This window comes from Aythya marila (genome assembly GCF_965140915.1).
Source record: "Aythya marila genome assembly, chromosome: 21".
Taxonomy (NCBI): domain Eukaryota; kingdom Metazoa; phylum Chordata; class Aves; order Anseriformes; family Anatidae; genus Aythya; species Aythya marila.
The window spans coordinates 198,955-223,752 of NC_139062.1; the positions used below are offsets into that span (position 1 = coordinate 198,955).

The following is a 24,798-nucleotide window of genomic DNA, read 5'->3' on the forward strand; positions in this document are numbered from 1 at the left end:
TTACATCTATTGTCAGTTGAATAACCGGCATAAGAAATGAAATTCCTAACCTTATCTGCAATCAGAATTGTCACTGGAACTTCCAGAACACTCGTCTCTTCATTAAAATAGCTCCCTGCATCTTGAGGAAGAGAGTGCCTGAAGTAAACAAACAAAAAAAATATCTCAAAAGTATTTGGGCTATTTTCTAGCTAAGGGGAATAATAAACTCTTGATGGGTGCATTTCTGAACCAACTGAAAAAAAACTTTGTTACTTAAGGTCTACAAGTTTTCTTCTTCTGGTTAAGTACCAACTCTGATGCTTCAATAATGTCAAGACTAGCTAAAAGTTTGTATGCCCTACACAAACAAGTATTAGGGAAAATGGTAAAAGAAAATTCCGATCAAGACCTTAAAGTGACCTATGAAGTTCTATCTTCTGTCTTCCCCCCAAAAAAAGAAAAGAAACACAGTCATATCAGAAATATTATGGACTTGTCACAGATTTCCTATAGAATGGCATACATCCAGACAATCTGCTCTGAGCAGGTGTGCATGGATTACAAGGGTATCTAGCGATGAAGTTATATATCAATGGTGTAATTTTTTTTAAAAGATGGAATTTTGGAAGCACAGGATTTTAAGGGAGTCACTGCAAGTCACAAAAGACTGCACCCATTTATGCTCTTCTAAAAACATAATCCAAACAGTCATTTAAAATTCTGAAAAAATTAAAGCTTACTTCACAAGCAGAGCATTAGCCTTCTGCATCTTTGCTGCAGTCACAGCACATAACCAGCCCGACCTAGGCAATTGTTTCCTTCTGACACTAATGTTAGTTAATTACCAGCCAATTGAGGCAGTACCGGTTGGATCACAAAGCACCGCGACATAAATAAAGTGAAACAAACTTGGAGACTAATAGGGTCTGATTATATACCAGATTAGTCATTTATAAGAAATATGCGAGTTCTCTTTTGCTGAAGCATCTTGCTATCATAAGCTCAATTTCAGAGCTTCAAGCCAGGACAATACAAAAGCTCCAGCATTTTTAGCTCTGCTGGTCTATTTCTGGTGTCTTACAGAATCAGAGTGAATTGCTTCCTGTTTTTAGGTCTCCACAGAGATAATATTCCTACTACTACTATTGGAATTGTGTGCAGGTTTTTTAATATATTATTAAAGAAATGTTAAGGAATAAATAGCACCACCCACTCACAATCATCATGCTGATCTGAGATCTTGCTGGCTTTTGTTTTGCAAGTCTGAAATGTGACTTTAGAAGGTAATCCTCAAATGGATTGCTAACTTGTGTGAAAATAAAAAAACGGAATTAAATATAAAGTAGGAATAAAGTATCAGCTTCCTTTTGTCACAGGACATCAGAATAGCAGAAGAAATTCACGTGTAATGAAATATTCCAGAGGGACAAATATAATTGTAACTGTACGTACACAGCAATGGGTTCTAAATTAGCTGCTACGCCTTAGGGAAGAGGTACTGAAATCCTTCAGATAGCTCACTGAAAATGGCATCTTCATGCTTTAAAGCAATTAAAGAAAAGCATAAGAGACCAATCAGATTTAGACTGTCAGCATCTGCAGGACTACTTCCAAATACAGAAAAAGTAAAAGATGCAGTATTTGGGAATGCTGAAAGTCAGCAGATTAGAGAACTTGCCTTCAAATAAGCAGAAAATATGTCTTTGCTTCAAGCACCCAGATAGTTATATTAGTATTGTAACATCTGACCAAGCATTTCAGCATCACAGAATACTTGGGAGAGCTTCCTGGGCCTTCAGTCATCTGTCTGTTCTCTTGGGCTTGCTGAATAAGTACTTCTTACTTTTGTGTTGCTTTTAATACAATTGCTCTTTCTTCTGAGAAAACGGAGCTTAAGTCAATGAGGAGGCATTTGCAGAAACGTGTCACTAGCTCAGTACTTTACATCAGCTTGGAGCAAGCTCATCTTTCTCTGCCATACGCATACTCTCTGGTGTGTTAGGCCTTTTAAAATGATCTATATAGTGAAACAGTCAGATACTTATTTTGTGGCCTTAATCTCTTCAAATCTCCCTTCTGAAACTTCCTCATTTTTCAAAAGGCAGATTAATATTCTAAATCTAAGCTATGCTTCTATCCACTCAGTAAGTATAGCTGTGCTTTACAGCTTCTGAAGCGTAGGAACAGAAGAATGTCATTGTAATGGTTACTGTTGTAATCTGATAAGATTTGATATGTTGAAAGAATTGTAAATACTTCTAGTTCCTTGAATGCTAACCTGGCTGAGAACTTTGATGTCTGTGCTTAGACTCTCAGTTTACAATTGGGCCTGATTTCCAGAGATGCTGAGCACATCAGTGAAAATCCAAACACACACCAGTAATAACCTCTATGAAAAAAGCAGCAAGGTTAGCAGCAGCAATCACTGCAGAAGCCACTGAAGTATTTTGGCTGTACACCAGAATATTTATCATTTAATTTATATTTGTAGAGAAATGTCCTGCTAAATTCTTTAGGGTGACAATGGAACAGTAAATATAATTGACAATGGTGAATAAGAGATATTGTATTTACATTTTTAGAACTGGAATTCATTGTTTCTATAACTGAGTTATGTTTGTATATGTAGATGTTTTGTGAAACAGAAAAGAAAAACTTGCTGAGAAAATGCTTTTAGCATCTTTGAAGATGTTATATAAATTGCCAAATGAAATTCAAGATCAATACATTCCTATTTTAGAGAAAATATACAGAGGTGACATAAGTCCAACCATTCCTACTCTACCTAGCAAGGCAGGAGTGCTTATCCAGAAATGATTTAATCACTGATCCGTGAAGTAGCCACCTGCCTTGAAAACTTCTCTTTTGTGTAAGATTAGCTTCGCCACAGAAATGGAAACATTCTACCAGGAACGCAACTGCTAGATTTTCACACTGCTGTCATCGCCACAGGAAAAGCATTTCCTCACAGGTAAGTGATCCAAGTTAATTTCCTCCATGAGCATCTGGCATCTTTTTTAAAGAGAGCATTGACACCAGCAGTGTGAAGTCCAGCCTGCTACAGTCATTAGATGTGAAGGAAGAAAAAATACTTTATTTGCTCAGATTTTGCACAGACAGCCTCCTACAGACATTATCTTAAAGGCCAAAAACACCAAAGTTTTTAGGTTACCTGGGCAAAAACTTCAGTTGCACAGTGAAGGATGACTGAGCCTGAATGTAACCTGTTTTCGGAAGCAGTTCCATATGCTTACTCAATTCTTTGCAGACTTCAAACTTCAGACGCAGTGTAGCTTTTGCTCTGCAAGCAGATCAGACATGCTCAGGTGGCTTCGAAGCTACTGGTACTGCTATCTTGGCAATGCTGGAGCTTGGTTCCCTCTCCCCCTCTTGCATCTCTGCTCTACATTACAATTATAACTATTCCAAGCTTCCTTTGAAAATGAAGGGCGTGTAAAACTGCTACAGCAAAATCACACACTTGTCGTCTTTTATGTTAAGTATAGCAAACAAGATTTTGGAATTACTGTAAGTAAACCCAGCTGTATTTCAAGCAATGATACTCTGAGAAACAGAAAAATGAAGACCAGCAACCGCTATGTGGGGACAAAAACGACTAAATGCTGCGTAAGCTGCTAACCAACACTGACCAACGTCCCACTACACAGTCAAAAGAATCAAAAGAATGAACCTGAAAGGCCATGATATACCTAAACCACCAACAAGGACCCAGTTTGTGAATTCCATTCATCCACATCATCTCAAAACTTTCACCATAGATAATTAAGTCTGTACAGGTAGGGAAAATTACACAAGTTCAGCTGTCCTAGGGGGTGTTTCTTATGTCAGGAGACGTACCGACAGAACTGCTGTGTTTTTCTCCCCAAAACTGTGGTGACTTCTTAATAGGTGTGAATTCACAGATCTCTTATAACGTCTCCTCTACCTCCAGAAGCAGATTCTATAGGGCTAGAAGTCCTATTGTGGCTAAATTGCTGCTACCAGTTCCTCTGGTACACTACTTGTGATCAATCTGCCCTACGAATGGCATATTGGAAGCTTAGGAAGCATCTCCCGGTTTACTGAATTCTGGCCATACTACAATAGGGTGACAGCCACAAACCATACCCTGCTTTGGAATTTTATGCCTATGTGCAGAATTGCCAAGCAATTTACAAATATTTCACTTCTCGTTTTCCTTCTCTTGGACTGGTTTACAAGCTGTCAGTCCAGATGGCCTGCTCTAAATCAACAACCACAGCGTGAGGTACTGGGAGCCTGGAATGATTTCTGGCTGCTGACAGTCTAAGAGAGCTATATGCTAGTTCTTTACATCAGTGCATGTTATAACCCCCAATTAAATTACTTTTCAAAGTGATTTATATTGGAGAGCATTCAGGTGAGACACCCTTTATGCTGCATAATGCTTCCCGATTACTGTACTCTATGAGACCAGAAAGAAAAAAAAAAAAAAAGTTTTGTAATTCTACAGAGGTTGCTGGACCACTTCAAGTACCAAAGCTATTTACCTACCTTGAAAACCTGATCTTCTACCTACGCTACAGACTACAGTATCATAAATTGCAGCAGCAGTGCAATGATACAGCCAGGTACAGAAGTTCCTTCTGTTCTGCTTCTGTTAGATGTTTCTGTGTACTGGTGGTGAATAAAAGGATGTTCTAACACATCATCTCCCTCAAGTCCGGGACAGATTTTACCCTAAAAGCTAAAGAACATCTCTCTTTTAGGTTTGTTTCTCTCCCCATCTAGTTAGAGAGAAGAGTGGGATAAATCAAAGACTTGATTTGCCAAGGTACTAAGGGCAGCATGTTACCTATTAAGTGCTCTTAATTTATCACAAGTTAAGAGAGGATCAGTAGGCTGATTTTTCTTTCAGTTAAGAAATTTTGACCTAATCATCATTTTGACAGCTTCTATCTTTGGGACCCCTTTGAAATCTTATGTTTTCATTAGGATAGTTATTTTGCTTCTATACTTTTAAGTTTTATCCCTGGGTTATCTAGACCAAGTAAAATCCCTTACATAACTTGTGCTTCTCATATCTGTAGGCTGAATTTCTGAGATAACAGCTTTACTCATTTCTTTCCAACTGTGAAGAATCTCTGCAGTCTGCAATTCTGGTAAGAGGTTTAGAATGGATGCCTTCTACAGAACCAACCTCTCCCCCACCCTCCCACAAACCCACCCCAACCTTGTTTAAAAAGAGCCTAAAATATGCAGATTGGTAAAACAGGAACAGTATAGTGACTGCATTAGTTAGAGTGAAGACACCCAGCACCTGAAGACAATTAACAGAGTAAGAGTTCACATAACAGAGCATTACAGCAAGAAATGCCTGGGAGACGATGAGCTGAAACATTATCCTTCTGTTACCATGCAAACAGAAGGAGTCTTCAGACGTTACTGATCCAAGCTGTGGAAATACATATAATAAGTCCTTAATACCTGTATGGGTTAGGAAAAGTTGCACCTTTCCTATCTTATAGGAAATGCAAAAGGACTGGCATGATTTATCCAGCATCATATCCCAAGTCTGGAAAGACTGGTGATTGAACTTCTCAATAAGCAACAGTTGACAGAAGGTTGCCTTCTAGTTCTTAAGTCTCCCATGGATGTTAATTAAACATAGAATAAGTGAGAAATTAAAAAAATAAGAACAATAAAAATTCTTCATAAAATTCATTGGCTGAATCAATTATACCCACTGTGCACTTAACTTTAGACACATTTATCTTTATTGCATATTTCGTGTGCAACTGCACATGATCAAACTCAGCGGGGTTGCTATTCCCTAGGGACTTAATGATTACATCACAGACCAGGCACAGCACAGGGGACCTTACAGGAGTGGGAAGGCATGAATTAACCCAGGTACTTCACAGCTACTGCTGATCCTGGGGATCTAACACAGGTTACCCAATTTCAACTTCCCCAGCAGTGTAGAATTCAGAGGGCTTGTAGTCAGGATGTCCTTCTGAAAGGCCAAGAAAAACAAAACAAAACAAAACAAAAAAAAACACAAACAAACCTGCTCATCAGCCTCCTGTGAGAACCAGATGTGTCTGACACAGTGGAAGCCCAGTGCATCACCTAGTGATGTAAGATGCCATTCATTAGCTGGAGAAGGCAGCTTACCTGCTTTGAATGACAACGCAGTCCTGGTAAAGTCGGTCATACATACAGATCTTAAAATCAATGTTGGGATTGGGCACCCAAACTGGCACATCAATAGAAACTCCAATGGCACTAAAGCACAACTGTTAATACACAAATCAAGAGTGTATTTATTTTTATCAGTCTCCATTTGTTACTGATCTAGATAGAGCAAGATTTTTTGCTATAAACTACACCTGACTAAAATATGTATTAAAGGTACATTAATTAGACAAACTGATGGAAATAATTCACAAAATAAAACCTAGGTATCACTGTGCCACAGAACAACAATTAATTACACTTCCATTTGGATTCTTTGCCAGAAAATGTAAATGAAGAACATGCCGCCCAAGATATTGAGAAGAAATATTTAAAGTGTTAAGTGAATGCACTACAATTCAGAAATTCAAGAGACTGCTGCTATTTTATCCAGCAAAGAAATACAATAATGGCTGTAGTACTATGTTTCCTATAAAGATCTTAAGTTTAACCTTGTAGTGGGTTTACATGGCAAGGTTTTGGTAGCAGGAGGCCATAGGGGTGGTTTCTGTGAGAAGGATCTAGAAGCTGCCCCATGTTTGGTAAGGTCCCCACTGCTGACCAGAGCCAAGCCAATAAGCGATGTTGTTTTGCGCCTCTGTGAGAGCATATTTAAGACAGGGAAAAAAAACGTTGCACCACACAGCAGCTGGGAGAGTGAGAGGAGGGAGGAAGAGCCTTGCAGGTACCAAGGTCAGTGAAGAAGGAGGGGGAGAGGTGCTCCAGGTGCCAAAGCAGAAGTCCCCTGTGGCCTGTGGTGAGGCCCATGGTGAAGCAGGCTGTCCCCCTGCAGCCCATGGAGTACCACGGTGGAGCAGGGTTCCATGCCGCAGCTCGTGGAGGAAACCACAGTGGAGCAGGTGGCCCTGCACCAACAGAGGCTGCCACCTGTGGAAGACCCCTGCCGGAACAGATTCCAGGCCAGACCTGTAGCCCGTGGAGAGGAGACCACGCAGGAGCAGGTGACCTGGCAGGAGCTGCTGCCCATGGGGGACCCAGGCTGGAGCAGTTTTCTCCTGAGGGATGGACCCCGTGGTACGGACCCGTATCTGGAGCAGTTCTTGAAGAGCTGCTGCCTGTGGGAAGCCCACGCCGGATCAGTTCAGCAAGGACTGCATCCCGTGGGTGGGACCCCACAGCACAGGGGACGAGAGTGACCGAGAAGGAGCGGCAGAGAAGAAGCGCTGTAGGCTGACCATAACCCCCATTCCCCCGTGCCGCTTGGGGGGAGGAGGTGGAAGAGGGTGGATGGGGGGGTAAGGTGCTTTTGGTTTCTTTCGTTTCTCACTTCTCTAGCTTGTTAGTAATAAGCAATAAATCTTACTATCTCCCTATGCAGAGTCTGTTTTGCCCGTTACAATAATTACTGCGTGATCTTCTTGTCCTTATCTCAACCTTTGAGCCCTTTTCATCATATTTTCTCCCCATTCCTCTTTGAGGAGGGGGAGTGAGAGAGCAGTTGTGGTGGAGCTCGGCTTCTCACTCAAGCAGAATCACCACAAACCTCAGCAACCACATAACTCAAACATGGAGAAAAACGACCCTTCCCTGCCAGGGCTGAAAGAAAGGGTACCCACAGGAAGCTGCAGTATGCCTCTGCAGCTCCTTTTGTAGACTACTCCATCTGTAGACCACGGGGAGAGCCAAGACTGGCCTACTGAGCTTCTTGGAAGGTGGTGGGGTTTTTTTTTTGGCAAGCTTCTGTGAACTGTTCCCAGGCAGAATTTGGCTTTCACTAAAATGCAGAATTAAAATATGCTAAAGCGGTAACTAAAGTTGTCATCTGTCCCAGCCTTCACACATCAGTTTCACTACTGCATGCTAGATAATTCCAATGCTGATGTATCAGAAAGAAAATAAACTGTGTGGGTTGGGAATAAAGGAAAATACATTCAGTTCTATATCCAGGACACTAGATATTTTCCAGATGCCTAATGAAATGGGAATATTGGGATGACTTGCATAGAAATTTGAGAGACTCAACAGGTTTGACAACCACAGCACATCAGAAAAAATGGGGACATGATTTATAGTTACCTACCATCAGCTCTGACAGAACTGTAATTCTAAACGCCCTCATTGTTATTTCTTACATCTATAAACGTATCTGTCCTCTACCTGCTTCTCCTGGTTCTAATATAGAAGCTGAGCTCTTGTAATTCTTACTGGAAGCAGAAGTAAGATTTCAGCAGTGTTTTGAAGCAAGTCTTACACAAATTCACTTACTGGTTTGCAGTCTGAGTTGTCAAACACAATCACAAACTCTGCCTGTACTGCCCCAAGGATAGCTGGGATAAATATAATCTGAAGTTTGACTGAGCTGAAGGGTCCGATTTCCCCTTCAGTAACCTAAACAGGAAGTAACACATTTTTAATAAAAGTCAAATTCTCTTACTGTCATTAGCTCTACATTGTAATGAAATAAATAAGGAGTTTATGCTCTTACTATACAAACACACAACTACACCTCATTTGTAACTAGATGGAATAAACTGCCCAAGGGAAAAATGTACCGTAACTCCTTACAAGGTTTGTTGTGGGGGGAAAAGCTTGGGATGACATGTTTTCACAGCCAGGCATGGTCAGAATCTTATTGAGCTCCTTTTTACTGCAAAACTCTGTATGACAGGTAGATTATGTAGTTAAGTGAAGTGTTTCCATCATACTGGTGATTATGTACCTGATACATAAAGAATCTGCCTAGGGCTGCTGATTGCAGTGTAAAGTGCTCCCGCTTTTTTATGGATAGGAAGAAGCTATAAATGCTAATAAGAGCTAGTATCTGAACTCTTATACCCACATTCTTCAATATGGCTCAAGTTTGTGACTTCATATAACAATGAACTGACAGTGCAGAAAAATCAGTTTGACTACAAAAAAAGTTAAATTATAGGAAATGTAAATGTATATGGAAACTCCTTCAGCTCAAATATTTTTTATAAATCAAAATAAAGGACTAATATGTAATGCTATTTCATTTTAACAACTAACTGTAATACTGGGCTTGAAATAGACTGTGTACTTAAGCAGTTCACACTAGAGCCAAGACAATTCCCTTTGATGGAGGCTTAGATTACCGAAAATCTTGTAACTCAGGATATTTGCTACCTTTCCCAGCATAATTTCATGCGGTGTTTCTTCAGAAGGTTCCATTAAATTATGTGCATTATCTGTGTCTAGGTCTGATCTGAAACTTGATGCACCTTGAGTAAGTTGTTCTGAAAAAATAAAAAATATGGGAATTGTGCATCTATTTACTAAACAAACAGCACAAATACATTGATTTTGGTCAATACCGCAAACCTAAGAACATAGCCCAGAGGAGGGAAAATGGAAATGTCTAGAAAGAAACTTCTATTTAGCCATACAACTTCATTCTAGTCCAGAAGTCCATATTAGGCACCAAGCCTCCCATTGCAGGATAACAATGCTTCAGGAGGATAATGTATGTATTGGACTTTGTTATGCCTAGAAATGCAGATTCACCTGATAGCTCAAACTTGGTTTTAAGAACAGTATTTCCAGGAGAAGATTTTGCTGTTGTTCTGCGTGTACTACTGTCACCTGCTGACGCCTGAACTTTGAATCTTGTTCCCAAAGCGCCGTTGTTTGTCAGGTTGATGGTCCGTAAAATTGTCTCTCCCACCACATGAGTGCCAAAGTCAATGAGCACTTTATCTAGTGCCAGCTGTAGGAAGATAAACTATTCATTACTACTATCCTAGATAGTCAGCCATGTCAATTAAATAAGCATCCACCTTTTCAAGAATAGGACTTCAAAGTTCTTGTTATCATTTCAAAGACAGTATCAAATAATGACAAACTATGGGCACTCTGTCCTTTTGTAGAAGCCAACTAATTTGAAAAACGTATCGTTAAACTGAGCCACTTGCATTTCAGTCCACTATACGAGAGTGGGAACAACAGGTTAAGTTTTGTTCATAGTAGCAGCTTTCTTCATTCTTCAGGTAGCTACTCTGGAGGTAGATAACATTTACAGAACAGTTCAACATTTTTACTCTTGTACTACAGTAAGATGGTCTTACTAGCATCAGGCTGCCAAGCAAGCATTCAATGTCATACAGTGACTACATATCAGTTTTTACCATGCCTATCTTGTTTCTCTGAGCTTTCATGGTTTACAACCAGTATAAAGAGTAATATGCTACTTCATGCCCAGTTTTCACCAACTGTGTTGTTACTGGGTATGTGATAACAAAAGGCATACGATTCAAGCTCAAGCACCAAACAGACAGACAACTTGGTTAACTTGCTAGTAGTATCCTGCTCCCAATACTGGGAAGGTCTTACTGGAAGCTAAGAAATTGTTTTCTGTGAAGAGACTATCCATTTAACAGGAAAAAAAAGAAATATAAATACCTCTTACTAAATATTTTAAATAATGTTTATGTTATCTTAAGTTTTCTGCAGTTACGCTGACTTGAAAATATTTAAGCAGTCACTTACAATGCATGTCTTGGCTGTACATTTCAATGGAACAGAAAAAGAACCTGTCTGGGCCATAAACATGACTTCTCCTTCCAGATTTTCATCTATCTAAAACACAAAAACAAAAACCACAGCCAAATAATTTGCAAGATTCAGTCTATTTGATCAAGTCTGATGAAAAATATTTTTACTCATTCTTTAACATATTGAAATACATGTCTACAGATTCTACATTTGCACTCCAAGACAGTTTTTGTTAACTGCCTGGCTAATTTGAGCTGGACAATATCTTTTGATAAGCATTTTTCTAAAATGCACCCTTAGAAAACGTCATATTACAATGCAACAGCGCTTGAACATGCACACAGTTCTAGAATTGTAGTTTGTTTTCCTGATAAAAATATTTTTCTTAAACTGTTAATCAGGCTAGTGAGTTACACAGTGATGAGAATCCTAGTGTAATCATCACTTAGGTGCGCTTACCGCTGGCTTAAAGGTTACTCCTACTTCACAGGACATTCCAGGAGACATTTTGCCAGGTGGCTCAAACCTATGGAGATAAGCAACATAAAATTCCAAACTGAACCTACGTATGAAACATGACAAAGAATATTTATATAATACTTTTCCACTTGGATTAATTTATTACTCCAGAAAGTCTCATCACGAGGGACGGATTAATGAAGAACCACAGAACTCTAGTGTAACCGTAAAACAACAAAGGCTGATTCTTTGAGGTTTTACTCAGAAAGTCTTATAAAGCTTTTAAAAGGAAAGAATTATTGCAGTCACTTTACAAACAAGGCAACTGGTGAAGCTGTAGCTCAGTAATGTTATTACTAATACTGTGGAGCAATCGCTTATTCAAACAGCTAGGAAGCAGTCTTCCATTATCAATTTGGACTACTCTAACATCCCGACTATCCAAAAAGGAAATGAAGAGGAAAAAAGCAGGTTGCTGCAGATAATCAGAGAACGTGCTGCCTGCTGCAAGCAGCATCAAAATTATCTTGAATAGCAACCGCCAGTCACTTCAATGCCTCATTTCATGGTCTCTGGGATGCAAACAAAATGCCCATCAGAAGACAAGAAGTCTCACAGCTGCACTCTAAATGAAATTACTAAGGCACAACTAGAGCCCTATTCTGCCTGATGAAAACAGGCTAGAGAAAACAGGTAACTGGATGTTGCTAGCCATGGGAATACCTGAGCAAACTGGGCCACACTGAAACACAATATATATGTTAATCACAGTTGTGTTAAAACAGAACTAAAAAACAACAAAACCAAGAGAAAATGTTTTCAAACAGAAATGGAATACTTTTCACAATACAGAAATGTAAAATCTAAGCAGACAGGCAAATAAGCTACTGTATGCTGAGCTTCAGAACAGGTCACTTAACATTTTCTCCCGAGAAAGACCTGAAGGAATAGCCCCTTCTATTTCAAATGTTACCTTGATAAAATAAAAGTTTGATTTAGAGTATGTGCTGCCAAACACCATGGGTTACATATACAAACACACATAGACACACGACACTAAGAACAAATTGCTATAGATTGCCATTGCACTGAGATGTAATAATGCTCTTTAAGCATTAGAATATTACTGCTACATTGGAAAACAGAGCATCTGTCAACTGAAATAAGTTCTCAAATGTTATGTCTGTAACTGTGCAAGAGATATAAAGAGCTGACACCATGAAAGCTTAGATATATCGGATATTTTCAAAATATGCGTAGGTTATTTGTTGCTAGGTACCTGGCAGAAGTATTTTACCTCTTTGTACCTACAAGTAGATCCTTTTCTTTTTTTTTTCCAATAGGTCTGACATTTCTGAAGAAAGCTTTCTACTTGCTCAGGGCTAGCAGTATCCACGGGTGTACGTTGCCTCCCACAGATTAGGGATTGCACCCTCTCACCACTACAGGAGCCAATGACATACAGCTCAGACTGTAAGTCTCTTCTCAGCTCTGAGACACAGTTCTTTTCCACATCACACAAGGATGGAATTTAGGTGTATCTAATGAAGATCTATCTATCTTAATTTGCTACGGAACTTGGTTATATCTCCTGTTGTGATACAAAGGTAAAAGAAGCAACTTGTTTATAATCAGTTTTACTTACTGAATGCTGATGAAGTCCTTCAGACATTCACTGATTCCCACCAGTCTGCAAAAGTTAACACTGTAGGATGCATTTGTCAAAACTATCTTCTTTTTGTAGATTTTACCAACATCAAAATCCTCGAAATATCAAACACAAGGTATGTTATATAAAGGAATAACACACTATAAAGGAATATCACACAAGGTGTGAATTACAGTGAGTAGCACGTACACATGTAATGACCAAGGCAACTAGTTTTACCACAGTCACGCTTATAGTGCAAAGTATTGTATGAACCCAGAAAGCACTGCCCTGCTCCAAACAAATCCAATTCAAAGATGCAACCTATAGAGCTGGTAACTCATACTTCATAGACATGGCAACATTATCTTGGTGTATGCACAGCTAATGTGCCAAGCTGGTCTGTATTTTCCTGCCATGAAAGTTGTGTAACTGGGTATTCACTACCACAAGACAAGCAAAGCCTTGCAGGCTGTCTGCCCAGCAGCACGTGTCTCTGACAGTTCCAGTTACTGCCTGATTGGCTGCACTGGCAGCCTTTTTGAGTGCGAAGAAAAACCAGGCAGAACACTGTACTTTCTTATGCTTGCAGTTTATAATACAGGAATAAACTGATAAACTCAGATTCTTCCTGACCGTTGTAGTATTACGATCACTTGCTAACTGTAACCTTCACTTCATAGTGGAAGTCATGGCCTTCTTGATTATCTTATATTAATAACGCATCTACAAACAATACATAGGTAACAGTTGTACTGCCTTTTAAAAGGATGAAACATCTCATTAGACCGTGCTCCATTCATTTGCTCATCTTTCCAACATTATTTAAATTTCCTTAATAAAGGAACTATTTTGTATTTAAAACTAAGTATCTTAGTTAATCTGACTATATAACTTCCCTGACAGATTGCTAGAGAAAAAGGCAAGCACTGTTTCAGGTTTGACTAAACATATGTTCAATTCAATGCACTGTGTTTGGCAGTGATGGACTTGTTTTTCTTCATAGCAAGTGGTATGGTGCTGTGTTTTAAACTTGTGACCAAAACCATGCTGATAATACACTCACGTTTCAGCTACAGCCCAACAATACATGACACAGAGTCATGGCCTCCTGTTTCTCACCCTGCCCCTGCAGTGAATAGACTGGGGGGAATACAAGAAGCTGGGAAAGGACATAACAGGTGACCCAAACTAACCAAAGAGACGTTCCACACCATATAATCGTGCTCAGCAATAGATGCCTAGCCACCTTTCACTTGGGAACTGGCTGGGCATCAGTCTACACATGGGGAGTACTGAGCATTTGCCTTGGGATTGCTTATTTTCTTTCTCTTCTTCCACTTCACTTAAACAGTTTTTATTTCAATCCACAAGTTTTCCTCTTCCCCTATTTCACTTGGGGGAGGGCAGAGCGAGCAAGTGGTTGTGTGGTGCTTAGCTGTCTACCCAAGTTATCCCTGGTAGGCAGGGTTAGACACTGTGCAGAATGGCCACTAACCTTGAAATGAACGTAGCTTGGTTTTCTATAGAAAGTACGTCCCTTAGGTTCATGACCAGACACTATTTGCTTGTGAAAAACTGTAGTTTGGAATTCCTCCATTTTTTTCTCACAATTCTCGTTTTTCATTGCACTCAGAGCCACCTGCTTTGTATCCATGTCTTTGTTGGATACCTAATAAGGAGCATCAATAAAAACCACTGTGACCTAAGGAAGTAACTGTGATCATAGAATCGGTAGATCAAGGTAGAAATTCCTGTGATTAGAATCTTTAAGTACCTGGCCAGCCTTTGCTACTCTCCAGATCAAACTCAGCTTCCCAACTTGTATATGAAGAAGTTAATTTATTTTCAATTGTTTTGTATTATATTCATCCAGCACCAGAACATTCTGTTTTTAATGGCAGCAAATGGGTTATTTTCTCCTCTTCCTGAACAAACATTCAGAGAGAATCAGCTAACTTCCCTGGAACATTTCAGTTATGGTACAGTGCTTCTTTCATTTGAAGCACATGGATACATACTGACATTGCTACTTTCTGATGGATTCTGAAGTCTGCTCTTAAAGATCAACATCTCAAAAAAGCAGTATACGGAAGGATACCTTGGAATAACATTTAAGATTGTAACTACAAAATTCCACTCTACCTGTTTATTATTTACTTTTGTTTAAAGCACAGAATACTGTTGGTTTGGAGAAAATATACTTTTCTTTGTCTGGTTTGGGATAGAAAAGATTGTTTCCACATAAAGTAATCTGTGTTGCCAATTCGACAGAAAGTCATATCCAGTTTTCTTTTGTTTTAAAACTTAAACAAGTGAATATGATGTGATGTATGTCTTCACGTATCTCTGAACTAAAATTGAAGTGTTGTTTTCTCCTTAAGAGAAAACTACAAAGATAGCGTCAAACAGCAAGTATCCTAATAACATTCTCACGTCCGAATTTCTGTATTTAAGTAATAAAGACTGCATTTTAACTGCAAGAACGGTTAATTATTTTTAAGCAAGGTTCATAAAACAGCAGCTACCAGTATCATTACTTCAGATATGTATAACTACTAGAGAGGGAAATGAGAGTTTTCTAATCCATTAACATGTTTTTAAAAATAATTTCTAAGTTTTATAGACTTTAACTTATCCACATCTATTAACTATATCCACATCTATTTATTTCTGATTTTTAAGGGAAGATATCACAACTTTTACCTTGTGCAAGTCATATTCCTGACTCCAAAGTCCAGGGAACTCTGGTTCTACTAAGGTCTTGTCCTTCTCTTTCTCATCTTCAACACTTTCACAGAGCACATCATCTCCTACAAAAGCAGTTCTCTCTCCATAAGCTTGTTCCTCAGCTGGTGAGCACCTTAACTTTTGTGAGAGAAAATAAATTTTGAAGATATCATTAAAAATTATTAGAGGACAATTACTTTAACAGCCTCCTATGGCATCTTTTAATACAAAGTGACTGGTCTATAAACCTTCAGGGCTGAAGAGGACAACTTAAGTCAATCCCTTCCTAAAGCACACAACTCAAACAAAATCTTATAGTAGCAAACATCTATAGGAGGCTAGAAACTAGACCTCAGGCACAAGAATAACAGCTGTGCAATTTTTTTTTGCTATTTCCACCACCAACTACTCCCCTCTCCCCCTTTTTAAAACACACCTGAAGACCACTAGTTTCATCAGGGGATTCAATTCATACCACTGTTTCTTTCCAGGCCAGTACTCCCTCTAATATTGTACAAATCAATTAGAACAAAAGCAAAAAACAAACAGGAAGCTTATCTCATAAAAATACTAGAAAAGAGAGATTAGCAACCATCAAGAGATCTAATGGGAGAAATTACCCTCCACTTGCACTTTACTGTCTGGTATTTGGTTGTAGCCTGTGCTATTCAGAGGCAGAAGAAAACCTCACTTTCCTATCTTTCAGACCAAAACAAAAACAAAAACAAGAGGAAAAAAAAAAACACTAAAAAGATGGTTATTCTTAGACCTTTGCTTACCTGTGATACTGCTCCAGCTGGATGTCCGCAGGTCTTCTCAATATAGTGCCACGTCTTCCTTCTCCACGGTAAAGAATCCGTAAGTTTACCACCACTCTTACTTGCCTTAGTACATGACTGACGATTTTTTTGCTTACAAATAGATGCTTTTTCTTGTAAAATTCGAGATACAATCTCAATTTTTCTTGACTTTTGCTGTTCTCTAAATGCTCTGTAATAAAATATTTTAAGAAACATTAAACCAACCATGGTTATTTACTAATAACATTAAATTAGAACATTTTAAAAGTTGAGGAGTTCTCAAACATATCAGTCATCATTACTGAAAAAAAAAAGTTTTCCAAACTTAATTAGCAGTTTAAAGAAAATTGCCTATCTGAAATCCAGTGGATTTAATAAAGAGAGAAAGAAGGGTAAAAGGTAAGGCCATACATACTGAGCTTGGAAGACAGAAATTCAATGCTGTGTATGACTATACTTCCGTGACACACTTGGCAGATCATTTAATCTGTTTTAATACCAGCAGCTTAACACACCATTTTCTGCAACAGATATTATGGAGGCTAAAGATCCCTTCTAATACAGACTTTCACCTCTTCACATAACACAGCTAACATTAAGACTAACAACCTTGTCTCCCCTGTGCCTGCAAAGGGAAACAGTAAAAGCGAAAAACCAAGCAAAGTGAAAAGAAACAAAAAATTAAAGTTAAGAAGAGTTAAATATTTCCTGCAGATCTGTACAAACTGATCCACTTGTTTTATGAAAAGGATTTTTAGAATGCATATAATACCACTTTTGCTATCAAAACCGAAGCCTTATTTAGTCTCTGTTTAGTACCTTAGCTCAAATTCATCTTCATATGGAGTTAATGAAATTATTAAGCTTTGCACTAGAGCAGAGGAGATACAAGCACATTCCTGTCAATTGTGCTAAAAGGCAGAAGAGCGATTTTGACCAAAAAAAGCAGGAAGGAGAGTACATCGTTTCTGACCTTACTACAGTGCAATCTTCCAAAGCTGGTCTGTAAAAGCCTAAGAAAGCCACTCAGTGTTTATATGGACAGTGTTCAGGAAACACAGAAGTACAGTTATTTCAAGCATCCAGTTTAGATTCACTGAATTGCCCTCCTGGGGTAGTTTATCTCCTTTGCAGTAATCAGAACACAGGCTCCAAACTTTGGTTCTCTGAATAATACATAAGCTCAAATTTCAAGTTGCTTAAAACAGGCTACACATATATCACACATGCAGAGTACAAGAATGAGTTCTCTCTTGAGACAGTACTATGTGTGTCATGTTTTCAGAATCTGATTAAGAGATCCAATGTGTTTCTGCATGAGCATCAGTAAGCAACTGGGAGAGCGGTATCAGAATGAATACTTACTGTTTCTCTCTTTCATGCTGTAACAGTCGTTTATGGAGAAAAATTTCCTTGGCAACATTGCCTCCTTCTGCTAAGGTGGCCTCCTTCATTTTCAACTCCTCTTTCTTAGCCTCAAGGGCCATTGCTTTGTTCCAAGGCTGGAGTGCTTGAAGTTTTTCCTATGAAGCCAAATAAACCACAGTTACATATTTGATTCACATATTGAAGAAAATCAAACAGAATTTGGTCCCTTTTTCCAAGTAGAAATTTGTGATAGCTTTCTCTGAAATAGAACTTACTCCTTTTTGATCTACACAATAGTCAAGTAAGCTGTCAGTAGTGCGCATATGCTGGAGATGCAGAAAGCTCTGACTAGGTCAGGGCTACATTTTTACCCTTACAGCTCCTGTCAGATCAGCATTAAATTAAGATCACTCCCTCAGATTCTACAGAACACAAACATGTGAGGGAGGTAGCTTAGCTCTAAAATTCTTAATTTACATTATTTAAATTCTTAAGTAACTGTTTTTCTTCCATTTGTTTTCTCCATATGAAGTATTTCTTTGGGGATCTAAATAACTGGGCACACTTCTGGCCAAGTTTAGAGAATGATCTGTAGTATGCATTATTTTCAAAAAAGTTACCCTACCACAGCAGCTAGATTGTTCACAGAATAAACTCTGTAAGTAGAAGTGTCAAAATACTAATACTGCCCATACTAACATCATTACTCCCATAGTTAAATTCTCCTGTTTAAAAAGAGATTTGGTCTACAATACGGCATCATCACATAACAACTCTGCAGTGAAAACTGAATTACTTTCACTAAAACCTCACAGTCTAACAAGTTAATTTCCTCATTCCCCATCTAAGCCACAGCAGCAGTACCCTATTGGAAGTTATGCTGTTTTTCAGGGAGAGCACAGCTTGTATCCTTCTCTCCATATGCTCCTGAGTTTTCACTTCTTCCTTTGCATTCTCTTCATGAATTCTGTAAGCAGAGTAAAATCTTTCAGGCTCAAATCCTGGGAAGATTTTAGTATTAGAATGTTTAACCTGACAGATAGTAATTGTGTATATCACCACCAAACATACTCTCTGTAAGTCTCTGTGTTTACTATGATACTGGGTGTGGGTAAAGTGGAACAGTTGAATCTTCTATATACAGTATCACTCAAATTAAAAGTGCCAACAGGCTTTCAACCATTTTGCTCAACAACTCAAATTTTGAATACGAAGAATGCGTTTCACATTATGATATATGTCTAGAAAACAGGTGTTGCTCATATAATCGACATCTAAACAATTACATATTGAACTTTATACAAGCCAACCATTTGTAGCCACGCTAAAAATAAACCCTAGAAACTGTAAGACCTAGAAATATGTTAGCATGAATCAAGTCAAGTTAATTTAATGGTAAACTAGAAAATAATTACTAACGTATATATTTGATACATTATTCAGCAAAAAAAGATCAGCTGATTTGGTTCAGTTTGTTTATCTTAATTACTGTGAGTTTGTACATGTCATTTAAAGAAAAATAAACTACCATAAAAACAGCACAATTATTTCAATCACTTTTTCAATTAAGTCCTAATATACAAGTTAAAGTAACAAATGCTTACAGTTTATTTAGATGCAAAATAATTTAATATCATAGTAATTATATAAACAAAAACCTATGAAGGAAACATTTAATTTGCCATCCTCCATAAGAGAATAGGAACACAGAGAAATGCCATATGAATCTATTTTGCCAGACAGCAAGACAGCTATGTTACCACATTTCAGAGGTAATAATAGAAAGGCAGAATGCTTTCACACCTGGCAAAGTTTCAAACCTGGGATTCTGTTACAGTTAATAACCCACACACATATAAAAGTTTTTCAAATAATTTGTAATGCCTACACGTGGTCAGAAGCCCCTGCATCTCATCAAAAACGTCCTTTTGTGCCATGTAAGATTTGAGGGCTGCCACTGTGCCAGTGCTGGGAAGAAACTTCCCAAGCGTAACATAGAGGACACGTCTAGCAGAAAAATTTTGACTTCTCAAAGACTACAGGGTAGACAGTTGTACATCAGAGAAAGAACAATGATGGAGGGGAGGGGGGAGGAGGAGTTAATGATTACCTTGCCATGCTTTTTCTCAGGAAAGAGACTGCTTTTTCACGGTTCTTTTTGGCTACTTCAAGCATTTTTTTATGCCTTTCTTCACATTCTTTCTGGGCTTCTTCTTCTTTTCTACAAAAGACAGGCAAACAAACAGGATTAAGGAAACCTTTATCCCATCATCATGATATTTAATGTTGAAGAGTCTATCAATATGTACTTAAATGGGGTCAGCCTGTTTTCTGCCCTCTGTACAGTCTCATTTTCAGAAACCATACAAATTGCTAAACTGCTGTCCATTTTCTCTCCAGGCTTCAATGAACTTGATCCCAAATGTAGAAGGTCCCAGCATCCAACAATAATGCAGACATATGCAGTTAGTCTGGTCTAATAAATTTGGTTTCCTTAGTCAAAAGTCATTCTTTTTTTTCTTTAGTAAGTTGATTATGTCAGAAATCTTTACCTGTGTAACTATAAGACCGTGAGCAATTCTTATGTTAATTCTTTCTGCTCGTAACAATATTTCAGAGCCAACACCTGGCTCAGAAACACAATACCACTATTACTTCCATTAACTAATCTTTTCAACTCCTAAAAATAACAAACTAGCTAAAAGTAAAAGAGAGAAAGGAAGCAGAGTCTGACTGGTAGGCGCTTACTTTTTTCTTGACAGCTGATTTTCTTCTGCTTGCAGTGCTGCTATTTTTTCCTTATGAATCCGTGCTTCTGCTTTTTCTTGGTATTGAGTCTCTAGCTCCTCCTCATCTTTTTGAAGTTGTTTATGGAGGGCTTCATATTTTCCCTGCTCAGTTTCTATCCGCCACATCTCAAGCCTTTAAAACAAAGTGTGATCTGTTTGCACCAAAATATTGGCATTCTTTCACTTACTTGAGGTTACTGAGTAGCTAAGGCTCTATGGTGACCATGACAATCTATCCATTTTTTATGTTTTAAACCATACTGTTACTTACCTGGGAATTGTACCTTTCAGACTAAGGCTCACATGTAACAGCATATCTAGTTTTAAAGACATCAAAAACATTGGTCAAAAAAAAAAAAAAAAGTTCAAGCTTCTTCTGTCTTTTACATTCACCCAGAAAACATATTAAAAAAAAAAAAAAAAAAAAAAAAAAAACAGAGAAACAGCTCCCCTCCTCTCTCTCTGCCACCCTTTTCAAGAGGAAATAGCTTCAAGGACAAGTTGTAAGTTTTTATTCTTCCATGCTTTGCAGGAATTTATATGACACATACATATAAACAGATTAATATAGTTATCACTAATCTCACAATAAATAGTCAAGCATTTTAAAGCTATTATGCAACATTGCAGCAGAATGTACTGTAGTCTTGTTAATCACTTGGTTAAATGTGCCTATAAGCTCATGCTTATGATCTTCTCCAATGTAGTTGCATCAGTAGTTGTACCTCTAGTACAAAAATACAAACACATTTGCCTGTTACCTTCTGTGGAAGACAGTTTTACCAAGTCTCATATAAATGAATAACGTAGCATGTATGAGCAATCAGTTGCAAGTGGCAGTATCAACTTAGCATAAAGATACAAAGTACTACTACATCATTTCCATCATTCTCAATTTCTACCTTTTCCTTTATGTTCTTTGAGAACCAGTAAGAAGCATAGATTAGAAGTATTTATGCTTCCTCAGAAGTTGGTCTCCTTTAATCCATTTTATTTTCCAGTTAAACTGGGACTTGTTTAGAGCCACAATTTGTGAATAAATAAATAAATACTTTATGTGTGAAAAACAAACTCAGGACATGGGCCACGGAATCCATTTCCTAAGCAATGAAACAGTTTAAGCTAAAAGGCTTTGCAGTGAACCTCATGACCTCAAATCACATAAGTTAGTATTTACAAACAATTTCTAATGGATTCATGAGTTTCTCTCTAAACACCATATGAAGAGCATAATAAAGATTGACTCCCATCACACTGTTTTCTCATTCCCTCACTTACATGTTTTCTTTCAGCATCAAAGCAATTTTCAACTCAAAATCCTTCTCATCCTCCAGTTCAGTGCACAGTCGCCTGTGCACTGCCCGTAGGCGGAACAGGGCTGCACTGGTACATTAAAAAAAGAAACAATGAGAAAGAAAATGGAACTAATGAATATTAAAGAAAGAACCCCCCCCCCTCCCCCAATGAAATCAGCAACAATAAATAATGGCTTGAAGTTGACATTTATGTATTAGAATTCCACTAATTTAGAAAGCAAAGTAAGAGACTTTGTATAAGTGTCCATTGTTCCTTCAAAGGCATAGCTTTCTTTAAACTATTACACATCAGTTGAAATTTACAGAAAAGTATTTCTTTAAAAAGCACCGACTAGTAGTTTGAAGCAACTAAACTAATTCTTAACTGATTTCTTAAACTAATAAAAGAAGTACCATTATTAAGTTTAGGCAAACCTAGAGAACCATGACTGCTTTCACCTTTAAAATGGCAATATAATCCTCCCTACACTTTGGCTACAATTGCAGTATAGCAACACACTTATCTCCCTTGGACTTTTCTACACAGGAAAATTAGTGCACAGATAGTACAGCATCCACAGGCACTGAGCTGACTATATTAACAAACTCCATCCCAAAAATAAAAACTGGAAATGGATCTTCCACCTGTAGTTACTACTCTAACTTCACACTTTTGTACTAGGTGTCAGTAACGCTAATGGCAGCTAGTATTTTTCATTAGCATTAAAAGAGGATGCATTTGAGCTTCAGAAGCCAGAAACTTACAAGGTCTTCTTTCTTCACTATTAATTTGGTAAATATAATAGAATGCAAAAAGTGGTATTTTCCTGCATATCTAGTCCTCACAATTTGACCTGTCATAAGTATAGAAACCTCATACAATGCTTTTCAGTCTTTCTTGTTGGTCTTCCTTATTAAGAGTGTCTGAGATACCCTGAACGGGGAGTACTAGCACCCACCACAGAAGTCTCATTAGCACTCAACTCATTATTTTTGTTCCATTCCATTTTGGCAATTAACCTACCTTTATTTATTCTGTCATTCATTGATACACTAACTTTAAGAATAACACAGGTCAGAAAATGCAGCTGCAAAGTTTGTTCACAATACACTGGCTCCCGGTACACAAGCCACCCACTTCTTTCTATTTAAACCAAATGTGAGGAGTACAGTAAATTGCCTCCTACTTCCTAGCAAAAGTGTTTTAGAACAACTCCTGCATGCAGAACCACTCCTGAAAGGCATTCGTGCATTTCACAACATAAAACAATTTTTAAAATAGCATACATATAAACCATGGTTGGAATAGCTATCAGAAGGAAAACCATGACCTCTCAAAGTGACATAGCACACTGGTATTGGTTGACTATACTGAACAGAATTGATTGAGACTGATAAACGTAACTGAGATTAATGAATGAGGCTGATCTAATAACCAGTTGTTGCTAGATTCCACTTCAAAACACATACCTCTTCCCTATCCATTTGTAAATCCCCACCTCTTATGGCACTCTGATTTAACTAACCAAATATTACCTCTAGAGCTGAAAGCAAAGAGACTGATGATTCCCAACTAATGCACCACTATTTATTTCAGAAGGAGGAGCTATTGCTGAAAACACCAAGTCACCTGGAAGGTGACTGCAGTATTAGCATTCACCAAGCTGGGAGTGAACGCACTGCTCTGCTGGCTGGCTGAACACACACACAACAGAGCTTGTATCACAACAGCCTTCCAAGCTATTGCCATTCTCAGCACAAGATGCAACACTTTGGGGGTTTGTCACTGACCAATCAATATCTCAATTGTACATGCTTAAATATTCTATCAGGTTTTCAACAACATGACACGGTGAAAAAAGGAAACTAGCTCATCAATTACACACCGATAAAGACAGCGGATGTCTTTATTTTGGATTTTATATGGATGTCTTTGGCATCTAGAAATATTCTCTACCTACACATTGCCAGCCTCCTTCTCTTTTTGTATTTCAACGTCTATGTACTCCAGCTGCTTTCCTAGCATTTTGATCCGCAGCTGGCAGGTAGTCAGCTCGTCTCTGAAACAAATAAACAGATTGTTTACATTTTCCAAGTTCTCTGCTCTGTCCCATTAAACTCTTTGAAGGTCAAGAATCACAGCTGGGATTCCTTCAAGCCCCCCAACTCCCCACTACCATCCCACGTTTACATCCTATGAGGTTCTTTAGAAGCCCCTGTTAATTTCAATTATTTTCTCTAAAAATCCAGAAGAGTAACAAGAGTTTAGTCTAACGTCATCTATATTACCAAAAAAGACAACAGCATAAACAGCACTTTTACACTAGCCTTCTTCAGATACATTTGCTGCCAATGAAAGTTTTTTGACCTTTACACAGCAAAACACTCATAGCAGGTGCTTATTTTAAAGTAGGTGAGTAACTTCACCAATTCCAATGTAACATTTCCATCACAGTTAAGAAAACGTTTACAATGATTTTTCCATTTATTGTTTCTGACTGTTGAACCCACAGAATTGTGCAAACATAGCAGAGGAATTAACATGTAATTCTTCCAGATCAAACCCCTCTTCTTTAATATCAATATTAATGTTTTATTTTTTTGAAAAGTGTAAATTATTATTACTATAACCATATGCAAAACAGGTAAAGTAACCCAGCATTTGATGGCACATTTATGCTGATGCCTTATGTTTGCTTCAACACTAACCTGATTTTTGTGACCACAAGTTCCTTTTCTTTGGCTACATTGTTGAGCTGTTTTAGGTTCCTGTATAAGGCTACTATGGAAATTCTATCTGCATACTTCATAGCCCCAATATCATTAACGTCACTCCAACAGTGTTCTCTTTGAATTGAAAGACATGATGAATAATGAAAACATGACAAGTTTAAAAGGTATGCAAAGTTTGTGCATCATCCATTTATGCATTCATGGGTTCTTTATTTCAGTTTTACTCATTCTAGCAAACTGATACAAATATAATCAATATAATAAGAAAAAAAATGAAGGTAATCAGTACAAAAAGCTTGAGTACA

The 24,798-nt window shown here is 38.0% G+C and overlaps 1 protein-coding gene across 1 annotated transcript in view; it reads right to left on the reverse strand.

Moving 5' to 3' along the window:
* CFAP74 (cilia and flagella associated protein 74) overlaps positions 1-24,798 on the reverse strand; it is a gene marked incomplete at its 5' end in the record, with an annotated part of 41,286 nt that overhangs the window by 14,248 nt on the left and 2,240 nt on the right. Inside the window, 19 exons of the mRNA XM_082776843.1 lie at positions 51-138; positions 3,155-3,283; positions 6,139-6,260; positions 8,425-8,547; positions 9,307-9,416; positions 9,685-9,886; positions 10,666-10,755; positions 11,131-11,197; positions 12,776-12,894; positions 14,277-14,450; positions 15,485-15,646; positions 16,288-16,498; positions 17,674-17,831; positions 18,541-18,643; positions 19,787-19,897; positions 20,425-20,598; positions 21,744-21,848; positions 23,722-23,820; positions 24,470-24,607. Coding sequence (XP_082632969.1) covers positions 51-138; positions 3,155-3,283; positions 6,139-6,260; positions 8,425-8,547; positions 9,307-9,416; positions 9,685-9,886; positions 10,666-10,755; positions 11,131-11,197; positions 12,776-12,894; positions 14,277-14,450; positions 15,485-15,646; positions 16,288-16,498; positions 17,674-17,831; positions 18,541-18,643; positions 19,787-19,897; positions 20,425-20,598; positions 21,744-21,848; positions 23,722-23,820; positions 24,470-24,607 — 2,485 coding nt within the window. The remainder of the gene's footprint in view (positions 1-50; positions 139-3,154; positions 3,284-6,138; positions 6,261-8,424; positions 8,548-9,306; positions 9,417-9,684; positions 9,887-10,665; positions 10,756-11,130; positions 11,198-12,775; positions 12,895-14,276; positions 14,451-15,484; positions 15,647-16,287; positions 16,499-17,673; positions 17,832-18,540; positions 18,644-19,786; positions 19,898-20,424; positions 20,599-21,743; positions 21,849-23,721; positions 23,821-24,469; positions 24,608-24,798) is intronic.